Source organism: Panthera uncia, chromosome D4, assembly GCF_023721935.1.
Source record: "Panthera uncia isolate 11264 chromosome D4, Puncia_PCG_1.0, whole genome shotgun sequence".
Classification (NCBI taxonomy): Eukaryota; Metazoa; Chordata; class Mammalia; order Carnivora; family Felidae; genus Panthera; species Panthera uncia.
The window spans coordinates 71,050,920-71,066,484 of record NC_064807.1 but is presented as its reverse complement, the minus strand read 5'-3'; the positions used below and the strand labels follow the sequence as shown (position 1 = coordinate 71,066,484).

Sequence of the window (15,565 nt, the reverse complement as noted above, 5' to 3'; positions counted from 1 at the left end):
CTAGCATAGCACAGCAACTTAGCCGGCACAAAGTAAAAGCTCAACACATAATTGTTAAATGAACGGCGTCGGTACACCAAATAGCTCATTGAGAAATTATTTCTGCTCCAATTGCTTGATTATTTGGCTTCAGCTGACCTCACTGAGGAGTGATGTGTTCATTGAACCTGCTGCTTCATTTTTTTCCCCTCATTGTTCTTATACCGTAAAGGTAAAGACGTGTATTTGGACGATTAGTGCTCTTTCCCTATGAAACAATGGTGTCTGAGCGATCGGGCCTTTTCTCCTTCCTCCTCAGTCTCTCTTACTATCCTGGCTGTCTGGATTCCGCGCTGGGCCTCGTGATTGCGGGGTTCCCGGCAACTGGCTGCAGGGACGGATTCAGAAAGGCGACTCCGAATTCTGCATTTGCGTGGCCGAGCCTCCGGACGCCGGGGCTGGGGTGTCGAGCGCCGCGAGGCACCGTGCAGTGGGTCCCGGAGCACGCCTCCTGCCCCCTCGCATCTCAGCTCTCGGGACCCTCCGCGGCGTCCCGGGGCCCCCTGCCCGCGCGCGCGCCGGGAGCGCGGGGCCCCCGCTGTACGGCGGAGCCTCGGTCAAGATGGCCGCGCCCTCCCGCGATAGCCAGGGGCGCCGCCATCGCAGGCGCCGGGCTCGCTAAGGCCGCGCTTCGAGCAGCCGCCATGTCGGCCTCCGCCTGCGACCCGATCCTCACAAAGCAGGAGAGCGTGGGCCGGAGGAGGGGTGCGGGAACGGCCGAAGGGGCCGGGTGTGCCGCGGAGATGGCCGTGTCGGAGCCGGGGGGCAGCGCCGCGGTGAGCGCGATGGCGGGGCGGGGCGGCCGGGCGGTCCGCGGTGGGCTAGTTGGGGGTCCGTGATTGGAGGGTGGCCGCGGTCTCTGAGAGGAGCGATTTGGGAATTGGAGGCGAGGCTGGAGGGTCTTCTGGCGGGGGAGGGGTGGTCAGCGTGCTGGGGGAATCTGTGGCGCAGTGATGGGGGGCCTGCGCGGTCCGTGGGTGCCACAGTTTAAGGAAATCCGTGTTTCGAGGTATCTGCGATGACAGTGATTGCGGGGGGGCGGGGTGGGGGGGAAGGGTGGTCCGAAAGGCCATGGTTTGGAAGGCTGTGGGGATCAGAAATGGCTTCGTGGTGTGTCAGAGATTGGGGAGGTGTGTGGCAATGTGTGGCCTTTGGGAGTCTATTACGGTGCCTGTGGTAGTTGGAGACCGGACTGTCCCTGTCTGTGTGCAGAGGTCCTTTAGGAGTTTATTGAATAGTGAAAGGGAAGCGATGATGATGGTTTAGAATAGGGTCGTAGCAAGGGAATGAAAAATCAGATTCAGAATACATCTAGAGATGAGCCAGTAGGACTTCCTGATGAGCTGATACGAAACATGAGGGAAGAGAAGAATCAAGATTTTACATCTAGACTTTTGGCTTGAGGAACCGGATAAAGGGTGCTTCCTTTTTCTGCGAAAGGGTTGTGTTGAAGACGACCAGATTTGGTGGATATAAATGGGAGCCAGAGCGGCTGACAGTGGTTCTGCTTTGGCCACATCAAGACGCCCATTACATGCCCAAGTAGAGATGTTGCATAGTCATTAGATGCATGAATCTAGAATTAGGAGAGGTGTGAGCTGGAGAATTCATAATGAAAGACATCAAGCATAAAGATGGTGCTTGAAGCCATAAGATTGGATGAGGTCACCTGCAGAGAGGACGCAGATAGAGAAGAAAAGAGGGACCAAGGACAGAGCTCTGGGTCACTCATACATTTAGAGGTTTGGAAAAGAACAGAAAAAAAGGGAGAATGAGGAGTAGCCACTGAGATATGATGAAAATTGTAAATGTGGTGTCAAAGAAGCTTAAAGAAGAAAGCTTTTCAAGACCATGCGAGTCCGTTGTGTCATAAGCTCTTGTGAGTCCCAGACTTATCACTGCAGAGAATTTGACTTTGGCAAGATGTAGCTCAATGGTTATTTTGATTAAGAAGAGTTTTTTTTCGTGGAGCGATGAGGGCAAAATCCTGTTGGAATGAGTTGAAAGAATGGAGGTGATGAAATAGAGACAGAGTATAAACCAGGAGTTTTGCTGGTAAAAGGAGCAAATAAATTGGCATTGGATGGGACATGTGATTAAGAGACAGTTTTCATTGAATGAATGATATTAAGGCAACTTTGTATGTCAATAGGAACGATTCAGTAGAAAGGGAAAAATAGGTGGCACAAAAGAGAGAGGTTAATTGCAGGGGGTGAAATCCTCAAGAAAGCAGTTGAGGATAGGATCCAAAGCATAAGTGGAGAAACTGGCCTTCAGTGACAGAAGGGACACGTCTTCCGTTTCAACAGAAAGGAGACAGATTGATAGGGGTTTGGAAACAGATTGGTGGAACTGGTGGTAACAAGGCAAGGTAGTTCTTGTTCACTTACATTTATTTTGTCTTTGAAAGTGTAAGGCAGGGGCGCCTGGGTGGCGCAGTCGGTTGGGCGTCCGACTTCAGCCAGGTCACGATCTCGCGGTCCGTGAGTTCGAGCCCCGTCAGGCTCTGGGCTGATGGCTCGGAGCCTGGAGCCTGTTTCCGATTCTGTGTCTCCCTCTCTCTCTGCCCCTCCCCCGTTCATGCTCTGTCTCTCTCTGTCCCAAAAAAAAAAAAAAAAAAAAAAAACGTTGAAAAAAAAAATTAAAAAAAAAAAAAAAAGAAAGTGTAAGGCAGATTCATCAGCTGACAGTGGGAAAGGAGTAGGTGCTGCAGATTTCAGAGAGAAAGCGGAGAATGTTTGGAATAATCATCTTGGAAAGAGGAACAGGAAGCTCTCAGTATTGGGTGCCCATTTGAGATATGTGTCATAAATTTGAAGTGAGTCCAGTCAGCACAGTTGTTTGACTTTTTTCTTTTGGAATGTTTAACTGCAAGGTTGCAGGCAGAGATTAAGTTGGGTTTAAGTTTGAGGCTTTGCTAGGGAAGTACAGTGAAGAAGAAGAGGGGCAAGGAAGTGAAAGCTGTTTTCCGTGGAGTGTGTATGGTGTTAGAACTAAATCTAAACAGGACAGGTGAAAAGTAAGGCTGCATGGCAATGGAAGATTGTGAAAAAATGGTTAGGATCGATGGGTATGAGGGCCGAATGTATTTGGAGAAATATTGACATGGAAGGTACTAGAAGAAGTAAGCTGGCAGGACAGTGTTTTAAGTAGAGATTTTAGAGGTGCTGTAATGTATGTGGCAAGGGTCTAAAGAATGCCTGGGCGACGAATCAGTGGCTGAGTTTGGGTAGAAGAAAAGATTGTTGGAGTCAGGAAAGAGAAAGGCCAGGGTGTGGAAGGGCTCTTCTGCATTGATGCAGTTAGTGGAGGAGCTGTAGGGAAGAGGAGGCTGGTGTTCAGGTTTGCAGTGAATGAGGCAGAATTACTGTGCGGAAGAGTTGACATAAGTGGCCCCTGACAGCTGTCCTTAGAAAAGCCTGCTTGCAAGGTTGACCTTTGGCTGACATCTGAGAACTTAGACTGCAGGAGGCTTTGCACCATTCCCAGAAATGATAAAAGTGGCTCCCCGTGCCTGAACTAAACTATGTAGGGGCGCCTGGGTGGCTCCATCGGTTAAGCGTCCGACTTCGGCTCAGGTCATGATCTCACAATCCATGAGTTTGAGCCCCGCGTCGGGCTCTGTGCTGACAGCTCTGAGCCTGGAGCCTGCTTCAGATTCTGTGTGTGTGTCTCTCTCTGCCCCTCCCCTCCTCCCGCCCACTGTCTCTTTCTGTCTCAAAAATAAATAAAACATTTAATAAACTAAACGATGTAAACAATGAGGTTTATGCTGAACTCCTGATTTCCTTCTGGGGATCCGGGACTTTTGTGTGTGCCAGGCAGAGGGTGCCCGTGAGCGCCACTGAGTCTCTACGGTGCTTCCCTGGGAAACACCATTTCACACGTGTTCTCACGATTTATTTCTGGAGGAATCATGTGTGTCCTGTGTGACTCCACTGGAAGAGGACTCTTGGATACTTGTGCCTGGCTTCCTCTAGACTTCACCCCATGCACCTTTTCCTTAGCTGTACTACATCGTAGCTCCGAGTACAACTATATGGTGAGGCTGTGAGTTCTTCTAGTTAATCGTTGAAATGGAGGGTTAATGGGTTGAAGTCTGGTGATACTCTAAACGTGATAGGGATTTTGAAGGATGAATGAAGAATAGTTGAAAGTTATCGTTGACCTCAACTTCAGGCCGTGAGGTACACGAGTCATGGTTGGGCCAAACCAAATAACCTCCAGCAGGGAGCCTTGTAAGGGAGCAGGATCCTCAGGAGAAGGTAGATTTCAGGCAAAGCAAGCAGGTGAAGGGAATGGCTAAAGAGATTGAAGGTATAGTGAAGTTGGCTGGTACTGATTCGGGTTTCTGTAAACGCCACTGTTGGTGGAGGTCTGTTGGCGTCAGTGATTGGGGACTGGTAGAGTCGGGATTTGGGGTTGCATCAGAGAAGAGACTGATGTGTTCTTTAGGTATCCATAGTTGAGAGACCTGTGGGATTTTGTGATTGGAGTGTGTGGGGGTGACTGGGGAGATTTGTTGCTGTTACTGATAGGGGACTTTGTTGGGATCAGTCTATCAGTGATTGAGAGGACAGTGACAGTCAATGATGGGACTTCTTAGATGTCCATGACTGGAGGTTTGTCAGGTGAGAGATTGGTGACATACACAGCTAATTGATTGGTGGTCTATGGAGGTAGGGAGTTATTTTTCAATGTGAAACAAATCTGTTCAAGCGTGTATTCATTAGTGGCAAACTTCTCCAGGAGCTGTGTCTCCTCCTCTCACCTGCCTAATAAGAGGAGATCTTAAACATGCTTTAATTTCTCCCCATCCCCCACCTTATATTCCTGTTTATTTTTCTTAAGTCACGCCTCTTTTTTTTTTTTAATTTTTTAACATTTATTTATTTCTGAGAGACAGAGCATGAGTGGGGGAGGGGCAGAGAGAGAGGGAGACACAGAATCCTAAGCAGGCTCCAAGCTCCGAGCTGTCAGCACAGAGCCTGATGAGGGGCTTGAACTCATGGACGGCGAGATCATGACCTGAGCCAAAGTCAGACACTTAACCGACTGAGCCACCCAGGTGCCCCTAAGTCACGACTCTTGATTTTAATGATTTTTGTAACAGTTGTACAAGAAGATTATCAAGTTACTTGGATGTAACTAGACATTTGACTGGTTTTATTATTCACAGCTCTTTCTTGTACATTATGTCCTTCCCAATCTTGAAATCTTTATTCTGATTCACTTTTCCTTCTTTTAAAAATCACTCCTTTTCTTCTCCTCCTCCTCCTTCCCTGTCCCTCTCCTTTTCTTTACTTCTAAAATATATACGTATTATATTTTCTGCATCCTTACATGCCTAAAATACATTACTTTTGCTTCCAAATATAGGTGATTTTTTTGCTGGTTCTAAAAATCAAGGATCTCAATTCTTCTACCTCATAAACACTATTCCACTGTTTTTTGTTATAGAAGAAAAGGTAAAGACTGATTCTGTTTGTTTTGGTAATTGTCTTTCTCTCTGATAATTGTATGACTTTTTTCACTCTTTATCCTCTTGAATAAACAAATTCACAAGTGGGACTGTTTTAGTCAGTTTGGGCTGCTACAACGAAGTACCATCAACTGAGTAGCTTATAAACAGCAGAAATTTACTGCTGTCAGTTCTGGAGGCGAGAAGTCCAAGATAGGGTGTGAGCCTGGTTGGGATCTGGTGAGACCATCTGCCAGGTTGCAGACTTCTTGTACCCTCACTTGGCAGAAGGAGCAGAGAGAGGAAGCAAGCTGTCTTGTGACTCTTATATGGGCATTAATCCTATTCATGGAGACTCCACCCTCATGAACTCATCCCATTCTAATTACTTCCTGCAGGCCCTATCTCCTAATACCATCACATTGGAGGGGAGGGTTTCAGCGTATGAATTTTGGGGGTACTCAAACATTCAGTCCATAATAGGGACATTTCTTAATATGATTTTTGCCTCTCAAAAAATGTATAATTAGGTAAAGAATTAGTATCCACTATAACATCATGATCAAATTGAATGGTTGAGCTAAGAACAAATCATTATTATCTTGTCCAAATCACTCACTAATGTGAATAACATTAGACTGAATAGAAGTATTGCTGTTACAGGGATCAGTAACATTCAAAGATGTGACTATGGCTTTTACCCAGAAGGAATGGGAGCAACTAGATCCTGCCCAGAGGAACCTGTATAAGGATGTGATGCTGGAGAACTACAGCAACCTTGCCTCAATGGGTAAGGACAGTTCTTTCATAATTCAAAATGTGTGCATGGTGATACCTTCTCTCTGAAGTTCTTGATAAATTTGGCCATGGTTATTATGAATCAAAGAGTTGTGATCCCTTTTGGGTACAACTCAAGATACTGTGTCCCTGTCTCCAAAATGGAAGGTCTCCTTGGAGAGGGTACATGGGCAGCCATTGTGAAATTTCAGAAGCCGTATATTCTTAATTCTTTCAAGGCTCTGAAGTCCAAATATTAGCGTTTGATTTCTGGGATGTTTGTTTTCCTAACACTCAATTTGTACCATTTCTCATGAGCAGGTTATCAAGCTCCCAAACCAGACATGATCTCCAAGTTGGAAAAAGGAGAAGAGCCACGGTTGGGGAAGGGCAAAAAACCTAGACAAGGTGGTCCCAGTGAAATAGCAAGACCCAAGCAAATAGGAACCAATGGAAGTAAGTTCCTAGTTTTTTGGTGGTAACTTTGCGATTCTTCAATGATTGATTGATTGATTGAATGATTGATGTTTATTTTTGAGAGGGAGTGAGCATGAGCAGGGAAGGGGCAGAGAGAGAGGGAGACAGAGGATCCGAAGCAGGCTCTGCTCTGACAGCAGAGGGCCTGATGCGGGGCTCGTGAACCGTGAGATCATGACCTGAGTCAAAGTCGGACGCTTAACCGACTGAGCCACCCAGCCAACCCAATGAATAATTTATTTTTAAAATCTTAAATATTTGAGACCTTTCTTTCTTAACCAGGAGTAGCAGTTGAAAAATATCCTCTCCTGGGGGAGGAGGAGTTCAAACTACAAAGATTCTCTAACCTTGGAGATTCTAATATCTCTTCTGTCTATGAACCTGTCTACGTGTGAGGTTCTCATCTGAGGTTCACTACAGTTGTAAGCCAGTCTTCACGTATGGGGGTTTGCTTACACCACTTGCATCAGTTAGCTTAGGCTAAGTTAGGCTCAATTAAGGAATGACCCCCAAATCTCAGTGGCTTCCAACAAGAAAGATTTGTTTCTTGCTTATGCTGTAGCCCTATTCCACATTATCCTTTGGACCTACGTCGAAAGAGCAGTCCCTATTTGGCAAATCCTGCTCTCATGTCACAAGGAAAGAAGAATGAGTAGAACCACTTGTTGACTTAAAACTACTGAATGGAAGTGGTAGATATCTCTTTCTGCTCACATTTTATTGGCTAATTGGTTAGAGCAGATCACCTGGCCACTCCTAAGCTCAGCAGGGTAGGAATGTACAGCCCTTCTCCAGGGAGGATTTAAGTGGCATGCAGGGGCCTGGGAGGTACAATCTTTCCACAGGGAACAGTAATACAGTATGCCACACCATTCATATTGTGGTAGGAAAAAGGTGACAACTAGAGTTCTGAACCTTTGATACCATACCTCAGATGCCTAACTGACCTTTCCATATATAGTCCGTCATCTTTCCTCATTTATGCTCTCCATTTGCTCAGCTTCCAGGAGGAGCAGTGACTCCTCTTAGCTGTTCTCAAAGTCCCATCACTGCTTACCTTGTTTAAAGCAGTGCTGTTTTTTATTATCTCCTTTTTTACTAATATCCTCAGTATATTTCCCTTCATCCAGTCAAATTCTGGGACTCCATGATACATTTCTCTCCTTATGTGTTCAAACCTTCTTGGGTCCATCCTCTTTCCAAATCTCTTGGCATGATGCTCCCTGCCTTTAATTACTTTCCACTTCCCTTCTTTCACTGTGAAAACGCTCCAGACCTGTGGTCTATAATGAATCATCATTTCCATTTGCTCCTTAACCTCTACAGTCAAATCCTACAGATTTTGTGTCTCTATGTAAATTTCTGGCTTTAAAGTAACCCCTGCTTACCTTCCAGCACATATTTTAATAGTTTCGATCAGCATGAAATTCTTGCCTACTTAGCTTAAATTATATACCACTTAAATCTGATCTTCTAAGTGCTTCTTTGCATTTATTTCACCAGATTCTCTTCTTTCCACTTGCTGAAGTATCCCTAAGCTTTTGTCTTCTGCTCTCTGTTCTTTTTTTTTTTTTCTATTGTATTTTCCTCAAAAGAATCATTTGTGCAAATACAAGCTACTTATTCTACATGGGTGACTTTCAAGAAAAATTTATCTTGTCCAGATAAATCTCCAGTTTCTTTGTGTTGCACTCATATTTTTACCTACTTTACAGGAAAGCTCATTCTCAGAGTGTCAGAAATGGAAAGCTTTATATTTCTTTCTAAATTAGAGCTTCCTTTCACCTTCCATATTTTTATCAGGGTCTACTTTGAAAATTTTTTTAACGTTTATTTTATTTTTGAGAGAGGGGAGGGGGGAAGGGGCAGGCAGAGAGCGAGCCACAGAATCTGAAGCAGGCTCCAGGCTCTGAGCTGTCAGCACAGAGCCTGACGTGGGGTTCGAACTCACGAACTGCAAGAACATGACCTGAGTGGAAGTCGGACCCTTAACCTACTGAGCCACCCAGGTGCCCCGGGTCTACTTTGATTTAAGGCCTGTCTACCATGGAGTTCCAGTGCATCTTTGCTCTCTGCCTTCTCTTTTTCTATCCTCTCCTCAGTTCCTGATTTGTTTGTTTGCTGTCTTCACTTCTCACGGACATCACCCAAATTAGCTTTACATTATCTCATGCCTAAATTGTTCTAATTCTTAGGCTGATTTGTTGAATTCATTTTTTAAGTAATTCATCTTAGGTGTTGCCACCAAATATTAAAATATTCACTTATTATTTACATCACTATAGTCCCCAACTTAGCAGAATGTTTACAGTATATTTTTAAGTGTCCTCTGAATTTTCCAACTCTCCACGAATTCTTGAAACCAGAAGGACTAGTCCTTCAAATGGCGAATGAAGGGACCTCATGGAGTTTTCGATCCATCCATTAGTGGCTCCCATTTTGGCTGTGTTTACTTTTCTCACTGTTACTTGGTGTTGCAACTAAAAAATAATACTGAATCATTTAATGCATCTTTGTCATTGCTATAGTGACTTTCTTCTCAGTTCAGTTTCCTATATAGTACTTGGAATTGCTTCAAGGAAAGACTGTTCTATTCCTTCCAATGATTTGCTGAGTCTATTGAGCTATATACTTCAGTCATTTTAGCTTAAAATTCAGGTGTTAGTTACTCTCTCAGATTCAGGATAAGCTTACAGTCTTTTTTTTTTTTTTTTTAATGTTTATTTATTTTTGAGAGAGAGAGAGAGAGAGACAGACAGACAGACAGAATTGGAAGCAGGCTCCAGGCTCTGAGCTGTCACCACAGAGCCCGACGCGGGGCTTAAACTCAATAGACCGCGAGTTTACGACCTGAGCCGAAGTTGGACGCTTAACCGACTGAACCACCCAGGCGCCCCAGGATAAGCTCACAATTGTAATCATATGCTCTATCAGACTCAACTCTCTTCATTATTACCCTATTATTATACCATTTCACTAGTTCAGATTCTATCTTTTCCCCTCATGGTAAATTTCTCTCATAGTGCTTTATATTTTTTCCTGCTGGCCAATCTTCATCATTATAAGAGGTTCTTATAATGTTACACCTCAAGGGGAAAGGTTTGAGTTTTGATCCCTTTCTTCCCAGAAGATTTGCCTCTATCCTCTCCAGAATCCTTGGACATTGGAAGAGGCCACCTTTGTCTTGCTCTTGTTCTACCCTTTCCCCCAAAATGCTTGTACCACTTAAAGTTTCCTAAAGGAAAAAGCAGCTGGCAACTCTACCTCTCCCTGTTATATCTATACCACTATATCTATACCTACAAAAATTGATTTTTTTACCCCATGGGAACTAATCTCTTCAAAGTCCTCCGTGAAAGTAATGGTGTTTCCTGGCTTATATCCAAATACTAAAACTCTTTTCTGTTTGATCCCGGTTTTCACTTTATCCATGTGTTGTTCCTTTATGACCAAGGCAGCTGTTCAGTTTCTTATATTCTTTGAGACTCTTACATCTGTTTCTCTCTTTGAGTCTGTTTAATTCCCATCCTAAAGCTTTTTCTGCTTTTCCACCCACATAACTGAAGAAAGCTGCCTCAAAATGGTAGTCCCAACTCTTAAGTTTTTGGATTTTTACACATGTCGTATCCATACCTAGCTAAAAGAGGTCTTTGAATTTCAATTCTAAATTCTTAGGAGAAAGAATAGTATTGGTCTAGTTTGGGCCCTATGTTTACCACTGTTCAATCAATTGTTTTCAACCAGAGTTTGGATCATAATGGTACAAACATAATTGCCCCCATGTGTCAGTGTGGGTGGTGGACTCAGAGAAGGAAAACACACACTGGGAAGGTATCTTAAAATGTGTAATTGTATAATGTGTGGAAGGAAGGACGTGAGCAATCACTTAAAGCTGGGAATAAGCTTAAAATTTATGATTAGTAATTAGTAGAGTGACCTGACAGAAACAAAGGTATGCTCCATAGCAAACTGTTGGAAAACAGATACATGTGTACATTGTAACTCTAAATGGTGTAAATCTCATTTCTATGAATTTTATCATGGTAAAAGCATCAGGGGACTCAGAAACTGTAGGGTTGTTTTTTGTTTGGTTGGTTTTTTAGTTTTTCGGGGGTTTTTTGGTTGTTTGTTTGTTTGTTTGTTTTAGTACAGGAATGTCGTTATTATATTGATCGTAGGTGGTAGCACTGGAACACCCTTTCCTGCTTATTCCCTTAGTCACCTATAAACTGTTCAGTATTTCTTGGTAGACTTCCCTTATTTTCTCTATTTTGGCTCTTTGGAGGGCAGTAACAAAAATTTACTCAGGCTAGCCTAAGTAAATCGAGGAATTTACTATAAGGACTTAGGTTTATCTCTTGTAACCTAAAGGTGGATATGTCATCCTGACCCTACCAGGGATTAGAACTAGGAACTGGAAAGCCATCCAGAATTGGGATTAGACAAATGGTCTCTTTGAGAACATGTGATCTCACATCTCTGCTTCTTTGTGGATGTATGCTTCATTCTTCATACTGATGAACTTTCTGTTTACACAGGGAAGATATGACTTTACTATTACTCGTTTTATATCATTGTATAAACCCAATGGAGACAAACTAGAGTCTAAATATTTAGGAGGAAGACTCATATTGGACACTTTGGCTTGAGCCAGATGTGTCTCCATTTGTGACCATAGAGAGCTGAATTAATGTAGTACAGGCTGTGGGAGCCAAATACTGTGAATGAATTGGCAGTTATCAAAGCTGGGAAGCTTGGGCTGTGGAGAAACCTCAAAAAATACCAACTACAATCACAAGCTCTTTTAACTTCATCTATTACCTAGTCACTGCTCCTTCAGTTTATCTTATCATCTATCCCAGGTTACAAGGTTATATTTGTAAACAGGCAAAATTTTTTCTAATTACTATTGTCAATTATCTTTTCTTGGATAAGCACTTGGAAGTGCTCTCTACAGCACTTTCCCCTCAAGTCCAAAAGCTTAGGGACATTTACACTTGATATTTCATTCACCTTGGGATATGAAGCTTGAATAAAGATTCAGCCCCACAATAGGGCATTTGTTTTATAAGTTGTAGTTCAAAATATGAGAGTGAAAAGATTCTTAAGAATGTCTCATTGAATTCCATTTTAGAAGAAGTCCAGCAAGATAACCACCAGCTAGGGAATCACCAGGAATCTCAAAACAAACTCCTCAGGGAAGTTGCATTTAAGAAAAAAAGTCTGACTAAGAAGAAAGGCCATGAATGTAGCTCACTGGGGGAAATAAATGTGAGTACAAAACATGTTCCTTCAAAAAGAAAGCTTAAATTTGATTCACATGGAAAGAGTTTGAAACAGAATTTAGACTTACTTGGTCATATAAGAAACTATGCAAAAAAGAAACCTAATGTAACTAAAGAGCACAAGAAATCTTTCAGCCATAGCTTACCTGATACAAAGAAAAACAAAAATCAAACTGGAAAGAAACAGAAATTATCCAACCATAGCTTATCTAATAAGCATGACAAAACTCAAACTGGCAAGAAACATGAGAAATTATCTCATCATAGCTCATCCCATACTAAATGCGACAAAATTCAAACTGGAAAGAAACATGAGAAATCATCCAGCCGTAGCTCATCTACTAAGTGTGACAAAACTCAAGCTAAAGCCAAACCCTATGAATGTAATCAATGTGGGAAGGTTCTCAGTCACAAGCAAGGACTCACTGACCATCAGAGAATTCATACTGGGGAGAAACCATATGAATGCGATGAATGTGGGATAGCCTTTAGCCAAAAGTCACACCTCGTTGTGCATCAGAGAACTCACACTGGAGAAAAGCCATATGAGTGTACTCAGTGTGGCAAAGCCCACAGTCATAAACATGCCCTCACTGACCATCTGAGAGTTCATACTGGGGAAAAGCCCTATAAATGTACTGATTGTGGGAAAACCTTTAGACACAGCTCAAACCTTATTCAACATGTAAGATCTCATACAGGTGAGAAGCCCTATGAATGTAAGGAATGTGGAAAATCCTTTAGGTATAACTCATCTCTTACAGAACATGTGAGGACTCATACAGGTGAAATACCATATGAATGTCATGAATGTGGAAAGGCTTTTAAGTATAGCTCATCCCTTACTAAACATATGAGAATTCATACAGGTGAGAAGCCCTTTGAATGTAATGAATGTGGGAAAGCTTTCAGCAAGAAGTCACACCTCATCATACATCAAAGAACTCATACTAAGGAGAAACCCTACAAATGTAATGAATGTGGAAAAGCATTTGGACATAGCTCATCTCTTACTTACCACACGAGAACTCATACAGGTGAAAGTCCTTTTGAATGTAACCAGTGTGGAAAGGCCTTCAAACAAATTGAAGGCCTTACTCAACATCAGAGAGTTCATACTGGGGAAAAACCCTATGAATGTAATGAATGTGGGAAAGCTTTTAGCCAAAAGTCACATCTCATTGTACATCAGAGGACTCATACTGGGGAGAAACCTTTTGAATGTAATGAATGTGGAAAAGCTTTCAATGTAAAGTCACAACTTGTTATACATCAGAGATCCCACACTGGAGAGAAACCCTATGAATGTAATGAATGTGGAAAAGCTTTCAAACAAAATGCATCCCTTACCAAACATGTGAAAACTCATTCAGAAGAAAAATCTCAGTGAAATTAATCTGGGAAAACCTTTTAACTAGAGGTTTTATTTAACCTTAGAAGAAGTCTGAATTTTAAGGATGTTAGAAAGCCTTTAATAAGAAGTCACACCTCGCTACATACGAGAGAATTTGAAAATGAATCTTACAGGGAAGCAATGGATGGAGAGTTTAAACTTGATACCAACCTTTTATAGAAAATACTGTTTTAAAAGTACTCAATTATTAATTATTTATGTGTTCAGACCAAAATATAAAGCTTTTAAAAATGTTAATAAGCTGAAAAATCAGAGCAGTAGAGAAGCAAATTACATATGCTAAATTCCTGAGTTGCTTGAGTTTTGTGTACTTAAGCACCACATATGAGAATTGAATTTGCATATCTGTTAATTTCCATGTATAAATGTTTGTGGCCACTGGTATGAACCTGATCTTTGATATTATCACCTCTCTCTTTCTTAATGTCTTTGTTAGCTTCTGCATCAGCTGCAAACTTCCTAAAGGTTATTTATGTAAAAAATATTAACAGAAAATTAAGAGAAAAAATGAAAGCAGCTGAGGATGCACAGGTGCTGGTGGGGAATGATGTCCAAGATACATCATTAAGTGAAAAAAGCAGATTGCTGAACTGTGTGTATAGTATGTTCCCACTTTTGTACAAAAGGGTGTGCATTTGCCTATCTCTGTGTGTGTATATATGTATGTGTGTATATATGTATACATATATTTGTATGTAAATAGACTTGGTTTGAAAAAATATATAAGAAACCTTATAGTGGTTTCTGTGAGCACAGGAGTACAGGAATGGGAGCTGGGACTGGAGGGAGACCTCCTTTTTATTATATCCTGTATACGAATTTTTGAACAATGTAAATGTATTATTTTCACAACTAAAGTCCTTTTAATATGCATACATCAACACTGATTAAAATTTTCACTGAGCCCACTCCATGCTGTTGTTTACAAAGTAAAAGTTTCTATGACTATTAGGAAGGGTGGTGAATCTGAGGATATGGCATTAAACTTGATATTGAATTCACAAAGACTTTTCCTATCAAACACACGTCCTTTTATTAAAATAATGAATTACAACTATAATTCTGTACTGTTTCTTCTATATGCCATTTTTTAAAACGACTGAAGATAAATTTTGATTTTAGGTGAATGAAAGTGCTTTTCTGAACAGTCACTCCGTTTTGTCTCATATTCAGAGCACGTATATACAAACACCTCAATCTGGGGTTTCAAATGTATTGTAACAAATGCCACTACTTCCTGTTCTTGCTCAATAGCAAACATTGCTAATGGGTCACCACACTCATTCTGAGTGAATCTAGACGTGGCCTCAGAATCATTCTTAAGCATGTATTCCAGGGGCACCTGGGTGGCTCAGTTGGTTAAGCGCCCAATTTCAGCTGAGGTCATGATCTCACAGTTTGTGGGTTTGAGCCCCACATCAGGCTCTGTGCTGACAGCTCAGAGCCTGGAGCCTGCTTCGGATTCTGTGTCTCCCTCTCTCTGTGCCCCTCCTCTGCTCATGCTGTGTCTCCCTCACTCTCAAAAATAAGTAAACATTAAAAAAAAAAAAAAAGCATGCATTCCAGAGGTTACTATGGATCAATTTGAGTTTGCACATGAGACCTATTTTCCACTGCATACTTATTTATTTTTTTAATTAAAAATAATATTTTTTATTAAAAATTTTTTTAACGTTTATTCATTTTTGAGAGACAGGGAGAGACAGAGCATGAGCGGGGAAGGGGCAGAGAGAGGGAGACACAGAATCTGAAACAGGCTCCAGGCTCTGAGCTGTCAGCACAGAGCCCGACACGGGGCTCAAACTCACAAACTGTGAGATCCTGACCTGAGCTGAAGTCGGACGCTCAACCGACTGAGCCACCCAGGCGCCCCTAAAAATAATTTTTTAATGTTTATTTGAGAGAGAGAGAGACAGAGCGCAAGCAGGGAAGGGGCAGAGAGAGAGGGAGACACAGAATCCAAAGCAGGCTCCAGGCTCTGAGCTATCAGCACAGAGCCTGCTGCAGGGCTTGAACTCACGAACTGTGAGATCCTGACCTGAAGTTGGACACTTAACCGACTGAGCCACCCAGGTGCCCCTATTATTATTATTTTTTATTCACGAGTCATAG

The 15,565-nt window shown here is 42.3% G+C and overlaps 1 protein-coding gene across 2 annotated transcripts in view; it reads left to right on the top strand.

Moving 5' to 3' along the window:
- Positions 1 to 472: 472 nt before the first annotated feature.
- The window catches only part of ZFP37 (ZFP37 zinc finger protein), a 50,375-nt gene continuing 35,282 nt past the window's right edge, over positions 473 to 15,565 (top strand). The window contains exons 1-5 of one of the 2 annotated variants that reach the window (XM_049636217.1): positions 761 to 815; positions 5,419 to 5,507; positions 6,164 to 6,290; positions 6,599 to 6,733; positions 11,889 to 14,513. In XM_049636217.1, coding sequence (XP_049492174.1) covers positions 6,191 to 6,290; positions 6,599 to 6,733; positions 11,889 to 13,429 — 1,776 coding nt within the window. In that variant the 5' untranslated portion in view covers positions 761 to 815; positions 5,419 to 5,507; positions 6,164 to 6,190 and the 3' untranslated portion in view covers positions 13,430 to 14,513. Of the gene's footprint in view, positions 816 to 5,418; positions 5,508 to 6,163; positions 6,291 to 6,598; positions 6,734 to 11,888; positions 14,514 to 15,565 lie in introns of those variants that run through there. The other variant, XM_049636226.1, reaches the window with a different exon arrangement.